The sequence below is a fragment of the Bactrocera tryoni genome, unplaced genomic scaffold, assembly GCF_016617805.1.
Source record: "Bactrocera tryoni isolate S06 unplaced genomic scaffold, CSIRO_BtryS06_freeze2 scaffold_27, whole genome shotgun sequence".
Lineage (NCBI taxonomy): Eukaryota > Metazoa > Arthropoda > Insecta > Diptera > Tephritidae > Bactrocera > Bactrocera tryoni.
In genome coordinates this window covers 105,304-127,436 of record NW_024395993.1, presented here as the reverse complement: position 1 = coordinate 127,436, position 22,133 = coordinate 105,304, and the positions used below count along the sequence as shown (strand labels likewise).

Below are 22,133 nucleotides of genomic sequence, written 5' to 3'. Positions count from 1 at the left end.
ACAACAACAAAATAGTGCTTAGTGCTTTCTGGAATGTACGAATGTGCCAAAACCGTCCGATGACTAAATATTGGTAAGAATTGTACGCGTGCTTAAGATATCTACAGCCATCGTCATAGCAAAAGTCGTTGTCTAGTCAACATTCGATATATGTAATCACTGCATCTACATATATATGTAAATTAAGATGTAAATTTAAGTTACACCGGAATTATAGGCCAATTTTTAAGGTATCTTAACATCCCGTTAGTTGAGTTTATTTCACATTTCTCGGTATTATGGCAAGAAATCTCAGAAAAATTATTAGTGCTTTCAAACACAACTTTGAAATCAAAAGTTGCTCAAATTTGTTTGGGACTATATACATACTGATTAAATTAAAGAATTTCTGAAATGTGCTTATAATAATATTTTAACACTTCCGGAATGTACGAACGTGTCAAAACAGTCCGACGGCTAAATATTGGTAAGAATTGTATGCGTGCTTAAGATATCTACAGCCATCGACAAAGCAAAAGTCGTTGTCTAGTCAACATTTGGTGTATACTACATATATAATCTCTGCATCTATATAAATAGAGATGTAAATTTAAGTTGTACATATTAAAAGTGGAGTTTATCAAGCAATCACACGTAGAGATGGGTTGCCGACAAATCAATTGTATTCTACTAGCATTACTTTTATTTCTTGCGTTCAAAAGAGTTGCTAACTTTGAAAGCAAATGGTAGAGTATTTATAATAAAATTTTCAAAATACAAATAAGAGAAAGTATATTTATCGTTTTCAGTCCTTTCGAAATCTATCAGCAATATGGAGCGGATCCCGGGGTCTACGTGTCCTCATCCGCAGCTGCAGCATTTGCAGAAGTAGGTGCAAGGAATCCTGTGGTTAACAAGAATTACGATATTAGTCATGTGGCCAGAACCATTGTCCCCAAATTGAATGATGTTATTTTTAGTTCCAAAGTATCCGATAAATTTCGATGCATTTTGCCGCCCTTAGATTGCGCAAGTAATTCAAAAAACTTTTTATATAGAACATTTGACGGCTCGTGTAATAACTTTAAAAACTCGGGCTACGGAATGGCAACTTCTAGGTATGTACTTTTAACTTTTTTCCCTTAGATATTGTGAAATTACGAAAAAAACTCTGGCAAACATTGTGATCTTAATATTAAGATGCCGCATTCTGAGTCACGGTTTTCCATATAGATAACAAATGAATACAGTGATTTTAACGATTTACTAAAAGGTTTTTTTTTTATCTTTTTCACAAAATAAAGCTTCCAAATCGAAGAAAGTCTTCTTTGCCGCAAACTTATCGCTTTTATGGTGTTATGAGCACTATGATTATTACATGTTCATAAAATGTAATACTTTCTTATTTCCTCAACTTTCATTAGACCTGGTTGCGAATATAGTTTAATAATTCCCCTTCGATTCGAACTTTTTTGTTTTTCTGGAAATATCTTTTTTCATGTCCCATTGAAAGCTTTTCTGATCCATAATATCAAAGAGTTCAATCAGTTTTTTTGAAAAAGATGTTGGCTTTTTATTTGAGCTAATGAGTTTTTTCTGTTTCGACATTTCTGTAAACTCTTCCGATCGCAATTTACTACAGCGATTTTAACGGCAAAATATAAAAATGATGACTAGGATCTGGATAGTCTTTTCAATGAATTTATGAAATAAAAACAACGAAAGTCAAAAAACGGATATTTTAAAATTTTGAGACATTATTTCCTGAAAAAATATAAGACATTGTAAAAATTAGCTTTAACGGTTTAATGTTGAACTTTGCCCTAGAATAAGTTTTGAACGAGTCGGTTTTGCAAAAAATCATATTTGGTCGTTTTTGAAGATCGTTAAATTCTGCAAGAACAATATTTCATTTACACAATACATTAATTTGTACAAATATATTAATATCTAAACTAATTAAGAAAACATTCGCGTGTTATTTACATGGTAAATCGAAAATGATAACACCACTTATGCATATTAAGAGCTCAAAATAAGAATATAAAATATGTACATATATAAATATATATATATGTATATACATACATATACATATATATGTATATCATATTCAGTATTCAGTTGACATGACATTAAACATAAGTTTCGCCGTTCCAAATGATTAAATTATGATAGGTAGTGTTTTGATCATGAATCCATATATTACATTTTTGAAAGGTAATCAAAAACATTTAGAAGTACACAACTGGTATTATTATTATTATTATTATTATTATTATTGCTATATATCATTAAATCGATGTTTGGGTCAATGTGTGAGAGTTCGCATCATTGCGGTGAAGAGTGATCCATCTTCGGGTGTTGGTATTCCTGTTTTCTTGAAACACAACTGACAAACAAACGGGTGTATACCGCTTAGAATTTACTATTTTGCATTGTTCTTGTTGTATGGTTGCGACACGTCCAGTTTTACCAAAACAAATAGCCAACCATTTGCTTGGAACTGCTTCGTGACCGAAAAACCTTTGTTTGTTTCGGCTCATCTTTAAACACCCATGGGCTTAACGTCTGTTTATTTTTGGACTCATACATACGCGTCAATCCGTGATTAATTCACTTGATGATCTTGCAATATCAATCTGCGCACAACATAATATTTTGAATGTCACACTTTTACGCACTATATTAACTGACAGATAGCGATCAAATACATACAAAGGATAACTTTGGGTACGAAATTGGGTAGAAATTAGTACAAAATTATTGATTGGTTGGCTTAGTTAAAACACGCATTTGAAGCTTTATATTTTATTAATCGTCAAGATTTGAAAGAAAAAGGTATTCAGGTTTTTGCGTTTAACGTTACCGTATAGAAATAATTTAATATTAACGCGAAGGGACAGAAAAAATAAAAAATGTGTCAGATGTTATAGTTATTTTTTTCTTAGTTTTATTTCTAATTAAGATTTATATTAATATTAATTGGATATTAGGGAATCGAAAAGACTGCATATATACCACATGAAAAGCATAAAATTGGTAGTAACAGAGAAAGCGATTATACCATCCTAAAATACAAATTATTAGTACAAAAAAAGTTTAAAATATTTAAATAGTGCCCATTGGAAAATTAAGTGATATAAATTCTTAATCTTTTATATTATATTTAAATTTATGTTTATTTTAAATGTGAATTAATATTTTAATCTGATATTGTTTTAAGGTGGTACTGATTAACACAACATTCAGTCCTATCTTATTTAAAACTTTGTTTAGTAGAAAGCTGAATTAAAAAGCTTCTGCTACACATAAAGTGTAATAATGATTTTATGAGATAAAAAAGGTGGCATCTAAATTAATTGTGCATAGCTTCGAAAATAATAAAATTACTTAAGTTTCAAGTTTAGATACTTAATTTAATATTCATATGTATGTATGTCCATTCTTTTTTAATTTTCTACAGATATAAGCGAATGTTGGCGCCAAAATACAGTGACGGTGTTTATTCTCCAACAGTTTCAGTTACAGGCGCTCCGTTACCTAACGCACGCCTATTATCTTTGGGTTTATATGGCGAAACTTCCTTACCGGATGACTTTCGAACGATGGCATTTCTTCAATGGGGTCAGTTGGTGGCGCACGATATGACAAGCTTTCTTAAAGCGAATATTACTGGTAACTATCATTCGTATGAGCATGATCTTTAAAATGCAATTTAATATAAATGTAAGTAAATTTTTATGTAAATTAATTATTATGTATATTATTTATGCGATTTTCAGGAGACTGTTGCTTACAACCGGAAAACAATTCTTGCTACCCAATTTTTCTTTATCCCCATGGTCCAATTACTCAGAGTACGTCTAAAAAATGTTGGCATTTTGAAAGAAGTGCTTCAGATGCGGATACTATGTGCCACGAAAATGGTTCGCCATATTCAGAAAAAATAACAACGACTTCGGCTTATTTGGATCTATCATTTCTTTACGGCAACTCTAAGAGTGAAAACAAAAAATTTCGTGTTTTTAAAAGTGGTTTAATGAAAACTAGTTTAGTGAACAATCGCGATTGGCTGCCATTATCAATGAATCCCGAAACTGACTGCGGGAAAGACATTTACCAATGCTTTATTCTGCCCGATATGCGAAACCAATTTATACCTACAATCGCAGTATTACATACGATCATTTTGCGCGAGCACAATCGAATTGCAAAAATTTTAGAACGTTTTAACCCTCAATACTCAGATGAACGACTCTTCAACGAAGCAAGGAAGATAAATATTGCACAGTACCAGAAAATTACATTTTACGATTGGTTGCCGCTTCTTATCGGAACATCATATGCCTACAATATACACTTAATACACCACACTACAAATTATGAACATGTGGACGATTATGCACCAACGGTTAATGCTGCGCCTTATGCAGAATTTGCCGCGGCTGCTTTCCGATATTCACACAATCAAATACCTGGATGGTTTTCGTATGTATTTAGATAATAATTTTAGTTAATTTAAACTCCATTATTTATATAATTTTTTAAATACTTCATAGATTAGTCTCATCAAGACGAAATTTCAATCGAACTTTGCGATTAAGTAATCATTTTGATCGTCCCGAGAACTTGAATTTGATATGGGATAGTGATAACTTTGATTCACTTATCAGAGGTTTATCTACACAACTCCAAAAACGTCCGGACAGTAATATAGATAAAGAGGTAATAAATGTACATACATATATTATATTTACGTTTCTATTTTGCATAATTTATGAAAAGAACTTTTTGACATATTTTATAAGTTTAAGTATATAATATTTGTTAAGCCTACATAAAAAATCAAATCTTATAAAGTACTCTTTCCTTCGATATGGACTTGTATATATTGATTTACAATAAATAACTTAAGTATTCATAAGCTTAATATGTAAAATACTGTGTCATTATGAAGTGTAATGGATATGTTTGGTTTTTTGTCTACTACTATAATAGTACGACTTTGTTCATAATTTTATAACTCTTCATTTATTTTTCAAAATCTATGTCGTCCGACCCCAATACACTTCTGCCAACGGTTTTCTAATCCTCGAAACAGTTGTTAAAGTCAATTTCCGAATAGTCTTCAATGCGCGTAGCGATTCACGTTTAATGAATGCAGTATGCGACGGTTCGCCAAACAACATATAACCAGAAGGAATTCGGTGTGCACCTTGATAATCGAAGAAAACTGTCAACATGACCTTGATTTTTAACCTTCTTTGACGCTATTTTTTCGGCTTCGGCTCACCTTTGCACGATATTCAGCCGATTTATTGTATGTTTCCAGGTTGTAAGCATAGATCCAAGATTCTACACGACGCGGTCTCTGACTGTTAATCGTCGATTCACAAGCACCAATTCCTTTATTTTATTGACCTGTTGATTATGAATTGACCTCGGCGTGATTGGTTGTCAATGCGCTCTCGCCCCTCTGTGAATAATTTGTACCAATCAAAAACACTTGATCTCGACAAACAATTATCACCGAAGGCCTTTTTCAACACTCAGAGCGTTTCGGCTCCAGAAATTTGATTTCGCACACCAAATTTAATGGAACTTCTTTGTTGAATAAATTATCACTTCGTAAAAATCGACGAATGCACTTTATGTACTACAGAAAGAGAGGCGCATACTAAACACTAAAATTATTAACTCTTACTGATTTATCTTCCTATTACATATAAAACAGATAAAACATTACTTTGACCGCAAAAGCTTTGAAGAATACGGCACTGACTTGAAAGCAATTGATATACAGCGTGGACGAGACTATGGATTACCCTCTTATAATGATATGCGTGTTTACTGTGGTCTTCCTCGTGCATACGACTGGGCCGGATTTTCAAATGAAATATCACCAGATGTGAGTAGAAATATTAAGACTGTATTTATATATGTATATACCATATATGTTTATTACAGAATAAGTGGTGTGTCAAAAAAATAACGGGAATTTTAAATTAAAATTTCCCGGATTTCCAATTGTCAAATTTGTTTACCCTGAACGGGGTATCTTAAGTTGGACGATGATGTTTATAATACCCAAAAAGAAAACTTCAGAACTTTATCAAAAAGCTTTTTGATGTGACAAGATAAATTTAAGAAGCTTAGCATGGATTTTCTCCTTAGATAATGATGCAATCTCCAAGAAATTGTCTAGATCTGCCATACAAACTGGACGATCGGGCTTGTAAGGAAAACTTTTTCATTTAACGAGATATTTTCAGGAAATTTTGGGTTATTGCCTAGGGCAATGATGTTATCTTCGAAGAAATTCGTACTTGTATTTAATAAGTGAACGCCTTTTTCTTTTTTATAGTCTTGCAACATGTTGCTACAGAGTATAATAGTTTTGTATATCTAAGGTTGTACGTATTAATTAAAACTAAGCGAGATAGATATATATAAATGATTCGGATGATGAGAAAATTTGAAATCGGGTTGACTGTCTGTCCGTTCGTCCGTGCAAGCTGTGAGTTGAGTAAAAATTGATGAAACTTGGTATGCGTGTGACACAAAAAAATTACGATTTCGTAGATGGTTGTAATCGGTCCCCTGGCACCCCACAAAACACCATTAACCGAATACCTACATATAAAGCCATGTCTAAGCATTAAGATATAAAACTGTAATTTGGCACCGGGTATCGCAGTAGCAAGGGGTATGTGTGGGCAAAATATTTTGAAAAAGTGGACGTGGCCCCATCCTCTAATAAGTTTAATATATACAGTGGCTCCATCGCATAATCGGACAAGAGTTTGTCTGAAAATCAAAATAAAACTTCGGTCGAAATAAGTCAACTGTGAAATTTAATGGTGAAGGTGAAACCAACCGTGAAAGCCACGGTATATCTCTTAAGCCACTTAAGCTAAAACAATCAATTTCCCTTAAGCCAAATATTATACAGACTTCTACAGTGTGAAATTGGAGGAAATCGGATTATAACCTCATTAACCTCACTCTTTATACTAAAAGCGTGAAAAATCAATAACTAAATACGCCAGCGACATTAAATTTTACCACCAATATGATATGACAGGGTTTTAACTTAGGGGTGAAAACACATATCCCGATACCCGCCCGACCGATTTCAATCAAATTCGGTACATGAAATTTTTCTGACTCCTTACCTTTCGCGGCCAACGGAAAGGAGAGTTTCATGACATTAATTTGTTTTGAAATTTACATTGGAGCTCCGCAATAACCGATTTGGGTATGCGTGCAATTGCTCCGTCTTGCTGAAACCAAACGCTATTGAAAGGGAGCAGTTCTGGGTAAAAAAAAATCATTCAACATATTTAAATAACCATGTCCATTGACAGTTTCTTCAAAGAAATATGGCCCGACCATATACTTTGATGAAACTGCCTATCACACAGTAACACCTTCTGGGTGAAGTTCTGTCTCGTGGTTTATTTCTGGATTTGATTCACCCCATTATGGTAATTTTGCTTGGTTACATTTCCGTTTGGATCAAAATGGTCCTCACCAGACATAAACAGGTCATTTATCAAGTTATTGTCTTCTTCGACCATTTCGATTGTTTTTTGGCGAAATTCCAGGCGAACAGGGAAATCTAGAATGTTTAACCGGCTTGTTATTTGAAATTTGTATGGAAACAGGTTTATGACATCACTTGTCCGTTGTAATGATTGCCTGCTAACTCCAAGATGCGCCGATAAGTTGAGAGCCGTTATTACAGTTAGTTTTTGCAGAGATTAAAAGCGAATCGATGAAAGAGTGGCAGTGTTTTCTTTCTAATTGATTTTTTTTATTACTATTATTTCTTTCAGAAAATTATGTTTATTCAAAAGATGTACGCCTCTCCAGACGATGTAGATTTGGCTATTGGTGGTTCCTTGGAATCACACGCACCTGAATCTATTCTTGGACCCACATTTCAGTGCATAATCGGACGTCAATTTGTCAATGCTCGGACGGGTGATCGCTTCTTTTTTGAACGTTACCAACCTCTTAGTGGATTTTCAAAAGGTTTGTTGCGCTTTTCTATAATTAATACATTATACATATAAGCCAATACATAGTCTGAGGAGACAGGTATTGCATTTTTATGAACCATGCCCATAAAATGGCGTTATTCTAAAAAACCAGCATTACGAATAACCCACCAATTAAGCTATAATAGATATAGTATATTAATAAATATGTAAGTCTATTCGCAATTTCTTCATTATTTTTTATTTATTTCATAGATCAATTGGCTGAAATCCGTAAAGCTAGCTTAGCACAATTATTTTGCAACAATGCCGACTTTTTGCAAGATATTCAAACTAATGCTTTTATTTTTCCTAATATTAGGTGAATATATAATATTGTCTTTATAATTAAATTGTATTCAATTATGTAATCAACAAATATTACACTTATTTTTTATTAATTTTGCAGAAATAATTTGAGAAATTGTAAAAGTCTCCCTCAAGTGGATTTATCAAAGTGGAAATCACCTGCACAACAAACATCTAACTCAAATTAAGAAATATGTTTTATATACATATGTACATAGTATGTATATTTTCCTATCGAAAATAATGTTAAAAATTAATATGTATATAACTACATTCGATTTTGCGCTTGCAGAAAAATGTATAATGACGTTGAGTATAACACGAGTGCTAACAATTTCAAAAATGTGTAACATACTAGGATTATATTACTCTAATCTTATATTATTTTAATAAAAAATTGAATTTATAACTCATTTATAAAAAAAATGTGAAAGTTATTCAATTCAGAGTATTAAAATCACTTCTAACACCTTAAATTTGGTGATGATTGTTTTACTTTAAATAGGAACATTTGAGAAGGAAAGAGTTGAACAACAATATATAAAAACTGTTTAAAGAATATTTATAAATATATATGTATATACATATGTACATATATAAATACTTACATTTCCGGTGTTGAAATTAACAATGAAGTAACTTAAGCTATTTAAGTGTAAAATCGTATACCCATACTAGTTAAATATACTTGTGCTCATATAATTAAGTCACGCCAGTAACAGAACGAAAGTTTATTCAAAGTAACTTCTATGGTACAGGAATGAAACTTAATTTTACAAAAAATGGAAGAAATTTTAATTCAGTTCAAAACAGAATACTTATTTTTTATTTAACTTCTAAAATAATAAAAATATTGCGTTTATTCGCTTAGCACATGCAAGTTGTTTTGCTCATATTATTAAGTCACCTAAAGAAAAATGTAGTTATTCGAAGTATACGGCATTTTTTTGCAGTTTTACCTTACCTAAGACTAATACTTGGTTGGATATCCTTTATTACGTAGCACTTCAGTACATCGCTTAGGCATTGTTTGGCGCTCTACCTGTATTATTTCCCATAAAGCATCTTTGTTGCGAGGTTTTCGTGCAGCTACGGCTCTTTTTATAATCCCCCATAGGTTTTCTATGGGGTTTAGGTCCGGACTTTGAGCTGGCCAATCCAGAATTTTAATATTTCGACTACGTATCCAAGTTTTAACGAACCGCGAGCAGTGTTTGGGGTCGTTATCGTGCTGGAAAATCCAAGCTAACGGTAAATTGTCCACATAGTCAACGTCTAAATTGTTCTCCAGTATTCCTTTGTACATTTCACCTGTAATTTTCCCGTCTATTTTAACTATCGGGCCAACGCCTGATGACGTGAAGCAACTCCACACCATCACCGATGAACCACCATGTCTCACGGTTTTTTTTAGTGTACTTGGGATTGAGTTCTTGCAAAGGGGGTCGTCTTACATATGTTTTCCCATCATTACCAAATACATTAAATTTGTAAATTTGGATTCGTCACTCCAAACCACCAAATTTCAAAATTTAGAGGCCTTCCAGAGATGGTCTTTAGCAAACGCTTTTCGCTTTTCAATATTTTTTTTCGAAACGTTAGGTTTTCGTCTTGCTAAACGGCCATTCAATGAATTTTCTTGTAGTCGTCTTCGTTCAGTTTGCTCAGATATTTGTACGCCGTGGTATTCCTTTAATTGAGCCCTAATTTCTGTGGAGGTTAAAAATGGATCAGACTTACTTAGCCTTACTAAGGCCCTATCCTCAGCACGGGTGGTGTTTCTAAGCTTTTTACGCGGTAAATTTTCAAAAGTCTTTTTTTTTTTATAAAATTGAACAGCGTTATTAATTTTGCCTCCAGAAAATCCTAAAACATCTACAACTTTGGCAATATTTTGATATTTTTGAAAACATTCACATGACCCTTGTTTCGCTTGAAGTTGTGCTTTTATTCTTGCCCATGACGACGATGACTACAAATTTTGTTAAAAATAACTTAATTTAGTAAAAAAGAACAATATTGATGTAAATTGTGGTGAAAAAATTTTAATTTACCCGTTTCAAACAGAATGACTTAATTATGTGAGCACACTTTTATTGACAAGAAATGTGTTTAAATGAGTTAAGCCTCATCACTCACTCAACCTGGGAAAAACTGGCGCACCCTAATACGACAGCGCAATTCACCACAGCTGACGACATTACAACACAACACCAATACAACTCACCACTCTTCTACATCATCAAAAAGGCTGGGCGAAAGGATGGCGACCACTTTTCGTTTTGATACACCTTCCGGTTGCAACACCCATCCCGCGCGCGGCATCAACGTTCGAATCTATACTGCGCCTCGTCAAGACCTTTGGATCTGATCGACATCGTTCCACCCGCGCCGACATACAGCATTGCAAAACATTGGACTGTGCTTCGTTACCAACACAATTTTATAATATACGAGGTGTGTTCAAAAAGTATCGCGAATTTTGAATTTTCGCGGGTTACGTATATTCGAATTTCGAATTTTTTGTGGCGTCTTTCACTTATGCCGACAAACGCGACCATTTTGAATATTCTTTAAATTGCTGACAGCTGCTTTGCTTGCACGTGTTTTGGATCGTCTTCGATTTTTACCTATTCAAAAAAATGGATCAAAGAACCTGTATCAAATTTTGTGTGAAAAACGAAATTAAGTGCGCGGATGCATTCCGAATGTTGACTGTGACATACGGAGAAGCTACCTTGGACCGAAGCAACGTTTATCGGTGGTACAAAATGTTCTCAGAAGGCCGAGAAGATGTGAACGACGAAGAGCGTGAAGGACGCCCGAGCACTTGAACAACAGACGAAAAAATTAATGAAGTGGAGAAAATGGTATTAACCAATCGTCGAATCACCGTTAGAGAAGTTGCTGAGGACCTAAACGTATCGATTGGCAAGTTATGCGCAATTTGCGCGAAGCAATCCGCCAGAAACGCCCGCATTTGTGGAAGAACAAAAATTGGCTTTTGCACCACGATAACGCCCCTGCTCACACATCGTTGCTTGTGCGCGACTTTTTGGCCAAAAACAACACACTAATGATGCCGCAGCCACCGTATTCCCCAGATCTGTTCCCCTGTGACTTTTTCTTGTTCCCTAAACTGAAGAGGCCCATGAAAGGACGACGTTACTCTTCTCCTGACGAAATAAAGACGGCATCGAAGGAGGAGCTGAAGAAAAAATGATTTTTTGAAGTGCTTCGAAGATTGGAAAAACCGTTACCACAAGTGTATAATATCTCATGGGGATTACTTTGAAGGGGACAAAATAGATATTCATGAATAAATAAATAATTTTTGAAAAAACAAAAAATTTGCGATACTTTTTGGTTTGGTTTTTTGGATTGGTATTTCTCAATAAATTAATAAGTTATTACATAATTGTTCAAAATGGAAAACTGATTAAAACTCTCCCAAACGAAAATACTTGAATGTGATGTTGGCGTTCTTAGAATAACGGAACTTTTTGCTCGCGCAGTATTGGGAATGTTGCATAAAGAAATATACCTTGTTTTTTTACATGTTGTAAAAAACTACTGAATGACTTAATTATATGAGCACAAGGTATATTGTTTTTTTAATATGTATGTGAAAAATAGCTTCCCAAAGATGACACCGCTAAATTTCTTCTTTTAATTTCACTTTAAAAGTCAGAAGCCACAACAATGTATCATCTGTATGAACATGGGCATGACTTAAGATATGCAAATATTTCCAATGAAAACATTTGATGGAGCAAGGGCAGAAAACAAAACCTATCTCTTTTCTTTCATAATACAATGATTTCTAATGTTTAGCTAACGAATTATATGTACATATGTATGTGTATGTGTATTTGTATGTTTGATTGTTATGTAATAAAAGTATTTTTTATACATTTTAAGCACCGTAATGTATTATCTTCAAAAGCGTTCAATTTCATAAAGCGTGTTCTCAAATTTGTTATTGATATGTTTGCGTTCTAAAATAAACAAAAGTTGAGTTATCTGAATTCGTAATTAGAACTGAATGTATTTATTGTGTCAGAAATAATAGATACTAAGCATTTTATTATTTCAAGTTTTTTCTTTCTTTTATAATTGCCAATTTATTTTGAGAAAGCAATAAGTTTGTAAGATTGTCGAGAATTTGATTCGGTGTGGCCTTTTATTGACCGTTCAGAAGAAATATTCTCTTCATAGTCTGCATCATTGATACTTATATTGGTTGCGGGTTTTTGCGTTCGGTATATCTGCATATTTTCTACGGAGTCATTAGGGTCTTCCCTCATATCTTCTGAATCTTCTCCATTTAGTTGTATCAAATCATTAAAGCCACGTGTACTGGGGGTCTGTCGGTAAATCCTAATGTCCACATCATTTGTTACATTATTTCTATTATTATTGTTTATGTCGATATTAGGATAATTGGTTGCGTTCCAGTCTGGCCAACGGTTAAATGGTGGTGGGTAAGGATATGCCGGTGGACCAGGTACGGGTATTATAATTGGAGCTGGAGCACCGTGATCATAGTGATGAGGATAGGGATGATGGCTATAGCTAGATAGACCGGGAGGGCCAATTGGTCCAAGACTCCCTGGAAGACCAAAATACCCATCCCGTCCTTTGTGTCCTCTTGGCCCAGGATCTCCCTTGTCGCCTTTTGGGCCTGGGTGTCCTTTCTTACCAGGATGTCCGGGTATTCCCGGTTTACCATTATTCCCTTTATGACCGGGATAACCAGGTGATCCTGGCGGTCCAGGTGGGCCTGGTGGTCCCGGAGGACAATGGCAATGGCTTGATTGGTAAGGATATAATGACGGTATAGAAACAATTTGGTCCTGCTTATATGGTAAACTAATATGTCTTCCAGATCCTTGTTCTACATTGTAAGTTCTGCCCAGAGTGCCGACAATCCACAAACCTAATAAATATGCTAAGAGTATTTCACTTATTTAAAAATCTAGATAATAAATAAATATAAATATAATATTTATTCCCGCTTACCAGGAATCGGATTTGTGCTTAGGTGTGACCTCATAGTGCGATGGCTGATAAACGACATATGTAGTTTACGCTCTGCATCTGTTCGTTATATAAAGGTTTTTTTTTTTTGATTTTCTGTCAATCATTCTTAAACTTACTCATTCATTGACAGAAAAGTCGCATTAATTGTGCAAATACCGCTAAATATTATAGAATGGCATTATTACTTTTTTGTTATATTTGTACACATATGTATGTATGTATGAATTATTGGTGTTCGAAAGATACGGGAACTTTGTTGAATTTCGTACTTTAAGAATATCTTTCTTTTGACCTAAGAATTAAGTTAAAAAAAGAGGTGCGAATTCAGGGCGATACACAGTTAAGTGAATACATTTCTATGGTCACAACTACTTTTCAGTTACTTTATATATGTATGTATGTATAAGTAACATAGTTCCCTTCACGCTCTATATGCATAAGAATAATAAATTAATATCTACTTCAATAACATTTAACTGATTAGTGTGAATTAATGGGAATGTAATTCCAAAGTTTAGAGTTTATCTCGTGCAATATATTTTTTTTTTTAACATAATATCTTTCAGGAAAGCCAATGCTCTTTTCCGTCGTTCCGCGAAACAGGCCAAGCGTAAATGTTTTCAGGATTTCACAAGCAAAATAAATCCTTCGTCTTGTCCTAAGTTAATATGGAACGCTTTAAAAAAAAACTTTCTGGAGTGCCTAGAAATCTAACCATTCAATGCGTAAAGGGGCCAACAGGTTTGGTAACCAATCCATCCGACATTTCCGAGTTATTTGCAAACCACTATTCTGAAACAAGCTCAGATATTTCATTCAGCACACAGTTTCAAACCTCTAAAACCACCACACTGTCCGACACTTCCTACTCTGTCTCCCCTTTTTCTTTTTCTGCTAAACAAATAGAAACCAGCATTTCACTGTCTGAATTCGAGTTCGTTGCATCTACCGTTAAGGGTAAGTCCCCGGGCAAGATAAAATTTCTTATCCAATTATCAGACATATACCAAAAAGTCTCAAGCTCCGAGTGGTAAAGCTTTATAACAAAATTTTCAATACTGGTGTCTACCCCCAATTTTGGAAAACGTCCTGTGTTATACCAATACTTAAACCACACAAATCCTCCGATGAACTTGCTAACTATAGGCCGATTTCCCTCCTTCCATGTATGGGCAAAATTTTGGAAAAGATCGTGGCTAACCGCTTGATGTGGTATGCTCAGCGAAACAAGTTCATATCACCGAATCAAGTCGCCTACAAAAAAGGTCAAGGCACGTTAGATGCTTTAATCCAACTAGACTACTTCATTACTATCGCTTTGTCCAGCAAAAACCACGTGTCCGTACTATCTCTGGACTTTCACAGAGCTTTCGACAAAATTGGAGCCCATATTATTATCCGACAACTTAGAAAATGGAAAATAGGCCAGAATATGATACGTTTTATTACTAACTTTCTCACAAACAGAAAACTCAAAGTCAACGTAAATGGTTTTCTTTCTTCAACACTCCCGCTTTCTAATGGTACGCCGCAAAGCTCACCTCTTTCAGCCCTCCTTTTTATCATTGCTTTCGATTATATTAGTAGGATGATAAAAAATTACATAGGAGTTGAGCACCAGATCTATGCTGACGATGTCCTAATCTACACAAAAGTCTCTGACGTTAATTTAGCTCAATCCTTATTTACTAATATACTCGCCAGAATTGAGACTTGGTCACTGGAGTCTGGTTCTTCACTTTCCTTAGACAAAACACATATCCTTCATGTATGTAGGAAGCAAATTTGCAACGGTATTTCACTAACCCACAACCAAACTAACATCGAATGTAAAACACAGCTGAAAATACTAGGATTAATTTTTGACTCTAAATATAATTTTAATGCTCACTATAAATATGTCAGAAACTCGTTAATGTCACGATTAAATATTGTTAAATATCTCTCGTCTAAGCATTCATTTATTCATCCGAACACACTAGTCAATGTTGTCAGAGCTTTGCTAACTTCAAAAATAGATTATGGGCTCCCCATCTATGGCAATTGCTCCAAAAGCAGTATCAACCTTTTAAATGCACCATACCATTGCGCAATACGGCGAAGTCTCCGGGTCTTTCCAACCTCGCCAATAAAAACGATAATGGCTGAATCTGGTTTACCAACTATTCAAAATAAAATTATAGATTCTTCGCTTCAAATTCTTGCGAAAACGGCTGAGAACACCAACCCATTACTAAATACAACTATCACCTATGTCACGAAAAAAAGAAAAATTCCAAGAATACAATCGGCTATTTCGAGATGCTTAAGTTTCGCTGAAGAAAATAATATTTTACGTAACGCAACACGCAAATTCACCACTCGACATCCTCCCTGTCTGATCAATGATAAAATACTACAGAATAAGCTTATGTTTTTGTCCAAGCAAAACACACCAAACGAAGTCTTCCAACAAACCTTTGCTGAACTGGAATCTAATTACACAAATAATGGCTGGAAGTTATTGTTTACGGATGGCTCCAAGTCCATCGATTCCACTTCGTTAGCGGTTGTCACTGCCACAGGAGAAATTATTTGCAATTGGCTTCTTCCCTCAACGAGCTCTGTATTTACCGCTGAAGGATCTGCTATCCTTCATGCAGTTAATTACGCAAAAAAAACGAAAGGAAAGTTCCTCATCTGTACAGACAGCAAATCGTGTATGTCTGCAATAACGTCTCCTTCCAATCGCAATCCCATAATAGAAGTTATCAGGGACGCGGTTATTGGTGCCCCTCAGAAAATCCAAGTAATGTGGATCCCTGGCCATGCTGGTATTACAGGCAACCACTTTGCAGACCTCGCTGCGAAAAATGTAGCCAGAGCTCCTGCCTTAACATACTACGTCTCAACCAAACAAGACATTTCTAACCTTATTAAGCACAAAAGGCATCAAAAAAACGCAAGCGAATGGAAAACATTTAAACATCACTACGCGGTCATAAACCCAGCCAGAAATCGTATAATCTACTCGTCAACAGTTCCAACTAGCGCAATGAAGACATATACTCGATTAAGGATTGGACACACTATCATAACACACGCCCACTTACTATCGGGTGAAAGCCCATCCATTTGCCCCCTTTGCGATGACACCGCTTCTATCAAACACTTACTCACACTCTGTCCGATGCTTCACCCAACAGCCCACAACTCTGGCAACATTGATCTCATAAAACTACTAAGTGAACCTTCAGAAAAAAACGTGATGATTGTATATAGATTCTTAAAAACCAACGATTTGTTAAAATATATTTAAGCAACTTACATCTTTACTAACCCTTAGCAAATAGAATTTTTCACCTAGATATAATTACAAGACGGCTGAAGGCCTCGTAGCCAGTGCTGCGTTTATGTATTTATATAATAAAACTCTTTTTGTTATATGAATTATTATAAATAAATAAAATAAATAAATAAATTTGAAGATAGTCCATGTGTTGAAAAAATATAAAACGAGTTCAGCTATCATACGAGTAGATGACTGTTTACAAGAGGCAATGCATTTTATTAACTTAACTTTTTTCTATGTAGTTAAAAAGTAGAATGAATAATTATATCAAATAGGAATCTATTTGGGAAAAGTATCTTGATTTTCATGACAAGCTCGTAGTCTCTTTTTAATTGCGCTTATCTACAATTTAATATTAATATTTTTCTGATACTGGATGTAAGAACCAACTATTTTCTTAACAATTAATTTAAATGAACACAAATAGTTAGTTAATTATAATGTTAGAAAATGTAGCGCAAAAATTCCATATTCATTATTCGAGGAAACCGTTAAGGAATTCCAATAATAGTCGGTAACCTACTAATTGAGATATCTGGAGTTAATTTTGTTGAACATAACCACTGTAAATATATAATGTAAGAAGGAATAGGCAAAAGTCTCCAATGATGAAAACTGGAGAGAATAAACATATATGTGTATATATGCATATGTGTGTGTAATTGCCTGGTATGCCGCGATCGGCATCTGTCGTTAGTTTTAAGTCTTTCGTAGGAGGCGAGCGTGTGCAGACGTGAACAGTTAATAAATAAATGTCTATTTGAATCTAAATCTGATGTTCCAAGTATTTTATTTACATAGTTGTCTGTGGGTTTGCTGAAGTTACATGGTCTATTTTTGTATATAAAAACAACAGGTTATGGGCCCAGACACATGTGGCGGTTATTTAATTTGTTCTTTGGTAATATTAATAAAATAAGTGCAAGTGTGGACTAGTGAAGTGGCTGTGCAAAGAGTTGCAGTGAATAGATAAATATTGTGATTTATAATTTGCATACTTGCAGACACACATAAAAACATAAACGTTTGAGTTTCACAATATTGCGTATTGCGTATTGCATTTTACACACAGCGGGCATTTCTTGGAACGTAGCTTGAACTGTACTTGGTTTGCTTGTTTGTGTGTATACACAGTGATATACATCCAGACGTTTTGTGGTTTTGCTACGCCGTTATTCTTTGCTACGCCGTTATTCTTTGCTGATCGAAATGGAAAAACCAAAACGAAACATAAAACCATTCGACGGAGATAAGTATTCAACTTGGAAATTTCGTGTTAAGTCTTTGTTAGAAGAAAGTGAATTATTAGAGGTAGTTGAGAAGGTGCCAGAAAAAATAACTGATCAGTGGCAAAGAAGGAGCGCAGTGCGAAAAATATAATTATAGAATATCTTAGTGATTCTTTTTCTAATTTTTGCAAACTCCGAAAATAGCGCTAAACAAATATTTGCAAATTTAGATGCTATATATGAGCGCAGAAGCTTAGCTTCACAATTATCAATCAGGAAGCAACTGCTGGCATTGAAGTTAAAAGGCGACACAAATTTATTAAATCATTTTAATGTATTTGACGAGCTAGTGACAAACTTAATTGCGGCAGGTGCTAAAATGGATGAGATGGACCAGGTATCCCATTTACTTTTAACTCTTCCATCCAGTTTTGATGGAGTAATAACAGCGATTGAAACTTTATCAGAGAGTAATTTAACGTTAGCATTCGTTAAAACCCGTCTCCTCGATCACGAAATTAAATTAAAAACAGTCAGTAAGGACACGAGTGGTAAGGTATTGCAGGCTGTTAGTTTAAAAGAAAATAAAGAGATTAAAATAAAGCCAAAATTTAAAAATAAGAAACAGCCATTTAAAAAGAATTTTAAGCAAGATTCTAAATGTTTTCATTGTGGCAAGGCAGGCCACTATAAAAAGGATTGTTTTATTTTTAAGAAAAGTTTAGATAATCAAAATAAAGAAAAGCAGAAACAGGCTCAATTAGCAAATACTCAACCAAATCAGGGATTTGCTTTTATGATGAGGAGTATGAGTAGTTGGCCAGAAGAGAGCGACATTTTGTTTATAATTGATTCAGGCGCTTCTGATCACCTCATCAAAGATGCTGCATTGTTTGCTGATTACCATGACTTGACAACACCTGTGGAGATTGCTACGGCGAAGAATGGTATATGCATTAAAGCTACAGCGAAAGGCATGGTTCATCTGAAATGCTGTGGTAATGAAATTGCTTTGAAAGATGTGCTATACAGCAAGGAGGTGCCGCACAATCTCTTATCAGTGAAGAAAATGCAAGAAGCTGGCATGACCATTGAGTTTAATCCAGGAGGTGTCAGAGTCACAAAGAATGGCCAATTGGTTTTCGATGGAAACAGTGAGTATAACGTTTCGGTTATTAAATTTCAATTAAATCATAAAATATATCTATCAACAATTAAAAACAAGGCTGAGTATCGTTTATGGCATAGAAGGTTGGGGCATATTAGTCTTGGCAAATTTATGGAAATTAAACGTAATGATTTATTTAGTGATAATCATTTGATAAAGAAAATAGAGTTAAATACTGAACTATGTGAGGCTTGTATTAATGGAAAGCAATCGAGACTTAAGTTTGAAAATATTAAAGATAAAGAAAATATAAAACGACCTTTATTTGTAGTGCATTCGGATGTTTGTGGTCCGATAACACCTTCTTCAATTGATAATAAGAATTATTATGTAATTTTTCTAGATCAGTATACACATTATTGTGTGACTTATTTAATAACATACAAGTCCGATGTGTTTTCTATGTTTAAAGATTTTGTTGCAAAAAGTGAAGCTCACTTTAATGTGAAAGTAGTAAACCTATATATTGACAATGGGGAATATCTTTCTAATGAAATGCGAGAGTTCTGTATAGAAAAAGGCATTAGCTATCATTTAACGATTCCCCACACTCCACAATTAAATGGTGTAGCTGAGCGTATGATCAGAACGATAACTGAGAAGGCTCGGGCAATGATTAATGGAGCTAATATGAGTAAACAATTTTGGGGTGAAGCTGTTTTAACAGCGACATTCTTGATAAATAGAAGTCCAAGTAGATCATTGCATAGTGTAAAGAAAACACCATATGAGATGTGGCATGACAAAAAGCCAATTTTGAAATACCTTAAGATATTTGGTTCAACAGTATATGTTCACAATAAAGTGAGAAAGCGAAAATTTGATGAGAAGTCAATTAAGTGTATACTTGTTGGATATGAACTAAATGGTCTCAAATTGTGGAATGTGGAATCAAGAAAGTTTATGACAGCTAGAGATGTTGTGGTGGATGAAACGAATGTTTTAAATTCTAGGACTGCAGATAGCTGTCCTGAACAGCTTGAGGACTCTGTCATGGAACTTGAAAGTAATGATCAAGTTGAAGGCTCTGTGTTGGAAAATGCGGATAAAGAGCAAACAGTTGAAACTTTGTATGAGAATGCAAAGAATGAAGAGTCAGTTATTCCATTGGGAATGGAAGGAAATATTGATAAATCTGATATTTTAAATACAGATGAGCAGCCTAGTGAAAATTCCATAAATCTAGATAATGCCGATCCAGTTATAAATACTGGAGATAACTCGCAACATTCTGACGTAATCAGAAGAAGTGAAAGATTAAAAGATAAACCTAAATTGTCATATAGATTATTAGAAAAATGTCTAATGAATGCTCACACATGTTTCAATAGTATTCCAACTAGTTATGAAAAAGTAAAACATCGAAGTGATCGAGTTTATTGGGAAAAAGCAATTCAAGATGAATTGCAATCACATTCTGAAAATAATACTTGGTCATTAGTAACAAAACCCGATAACAAAAATATTGTTGATTGCAAGTGGGTATTTACAATAAAACAAGATGAATGTGGTAATTTAGTTAGGTACAAAGCTAGACTTGTAGCACGAGGCTTTACCCAAGAATACTTAACAGATTATGATGAAACATTTGCACCTGTTGCACGAATATCTAGTTTTCGCTTAATGCTAGCGCTTTCAAACCAATATGGTTTAAAAATGCATCATATGGATGTAAAAACAGCATTTTTAAATGGAGTTTTAAAAGAAGAAATTTATATGAGAGTTCCTGAAGGGTTAGTACATAATGATAATACAGTCTGTAAATTAAATAAAGCTATTCATGGTCTTAAACAAGCAGCTAGGTGCTGGTTTCAAATGTTTGAGGATTCTTTAAAAGAAGTAGGATTTGTAAATACAGGAGTCGATCGTTGTATTTACATAAAAGACAAAAAAGATATTTCTAAAAATATCTATGTATTATTATATGTTGATGATGTTATAATAGTTACTGAAAATATTGTTACAATGTCTAAATTTAAATCATATTTAATGAGTAAATTCAAAATGATTGACTTGTTAGATATTCGATATTTTATAGGAATAAAAATAGAGAGAACAGAAGATCAAATGTATATGAGTCAATCAGCTTATATAAATAATGTGTTAAGTAAATTTAATATGCAAGATTGTAAACCTGTCAGTACACCACTTCCCAGCAAAATAAACTATGAAAATTTAGCATCAGATGAATTGATGGATGCACCATGTCGGAACGTGATTGGTTGCTTAATGTACATAATGTTATGTACACGTCCAGACTTAAGTGCATCAATAAGCATACTGAGTCGCTATACAAACAATAATAATAAGGAACTATGGCAATGCCTAAAAAGAGTTCTGAGGTACCTAAAGGGTACGGTTGATTTAAAATTAACTTTTAAGAGAAATCTTAATTACGAAAATATTATTATTGGATATGCAGATTCTGATTGGGCAGGAAGTGAAACAGATAGAAAAAGTACAACTGGCTTTCTATTTAAAATGTTTGATAGTTGTTTGATTAGTTGGTGTACAATGAAACAAAGATCAGTAGCAGCTTCTTCGACAGAAGCAGAATATATGGCATTATTTGAAAGTGTGAGAGAGGCATTATGGTTGAAGTCGTTAATCTCTGAAATTAAACTTAAATTGGATAAGCCAATAAATATCTATGAAGACAACCAAGGATGCATAAGCATAGCCAATAATCCAACTTGCCATAAACGAACAAAGCATATAGATATAAAATATCACTTTACTAGAGAACAAATCGAATGTAATCTTATATCTCTTGAGTATATCCCTACAGAAATGCAGTTGGCTGATGTCCTGACAAAATCATTACCTACAGCCAGATTCATTCAACTACGGCAGCAACTGGGACTTAATGAATAAACTTAATTTTCACAACATGGATATTCTGAACAATTCATAAATTTTTGAATATAAAATATATTAAAATGAATTTAGCTTTGGATCTTTAAAAACTTTAATGAATTTAATTTTTTTTTGAAGATATAATATGTTAAAATTAATTTAACTTAAGATTT

The 22,133-nt window shown here is 34.0% G+C and overlaps 2 protein-coding genes across 2 annotated transcripts; one reads left to right on the top strand and one right to left on the bottom strand.

The window, feature by feature from the left end:
• Positions 1–639: 639 nt before the first annotated feature.
• Positions 640–8,772, top strand: LOC120781095 (peroxidase). Its single transcript, XM_040113237.1, has 9 exons — positions 640–725; positions 789–1,097; positions 3,446–3,657; positions 3,765–4,470; positions 4,542–4,707; positions 5,717–5,890; positions 7,821–8,019; positions 8,241–8,346; positions 8,434–8,772. Exons 1-9 carry the CDS (start codon positions 640–642, stop codon positions 8,519–8,521), a joined length of 2,046 nt encoding a protein of 681 aa, XP_039969171.1. The 3' UTR covers positions 8,522–8,772.
• A 3,580-nt stretch (positions 8,773–12,352) lies between these two features.
• LOC120781094 (cuticle collagen 19-like) lies at positions 12,353–17,786 on the bottom strand. The gene is made up of 3 exons (XM_040113236.1): positions 17,706–17,786; positions 13,356–13,399; positions 12,353–13,298 (listed from the first exon to the last, which is right to left on the bottom strand). The coding sequence occupies exons 1-3, from the start codon at positions 17,784–17,786 to the stop codon at positions 12,458–12,460; spliced, it is 966 nt and encodes a 321-aa protein (XP_039969170.1). The 3' UTR covers positions 12,353–12,457.
• Between the last annotated feature and the right edge of the window lie 4,347 nt (positions 17,787–22,133).

Bases quoted from the DNA above. Each gene is read 5' to 3' on its own strand.
- LOC120781095 (XM_040113237.1), top strand. From the start codon at position 640: ATGGGTTGCCGACAAATCAATTGTATTCTACTAGCATTACTTTTATTT. The intron at 4,708-5,716 runs GTAATAAATGTA...CATATAAAACAG, and splicing joins ACAGTAATATAGATAAAGAG to ATAAAACATTACTTTGACCG. The intron at 8,020-8,240 runs GTTTGTTGCGCT...TTTATTTCATAG, and splicing joins TCTTAGTGGATTTTCAAAAG to ATCAATTGGCTGAAATCCGT.
- LOC120781094 (XM_040113236.1), bottom strand. From the start codon at position 17,786: ATGCCCGCTGTGTGTAAAATGCAATACGCAATACGCAATATTGTGAAA. The intron at 13,400-17,705 runs GTATGCAAATTA...GTCGTTTATCAG, and splicing joins GTTTTTATGTGTGTCTGCAA to CCATCGCACTATGAGGTCAC. The intron at 13,299-13,355 runs GTAAGCGGGAAT...TTTTTAAATAAG, and splicing joins AAGCACAAATCCGATTCCTG to TGAAATACTCTTAGCATATT.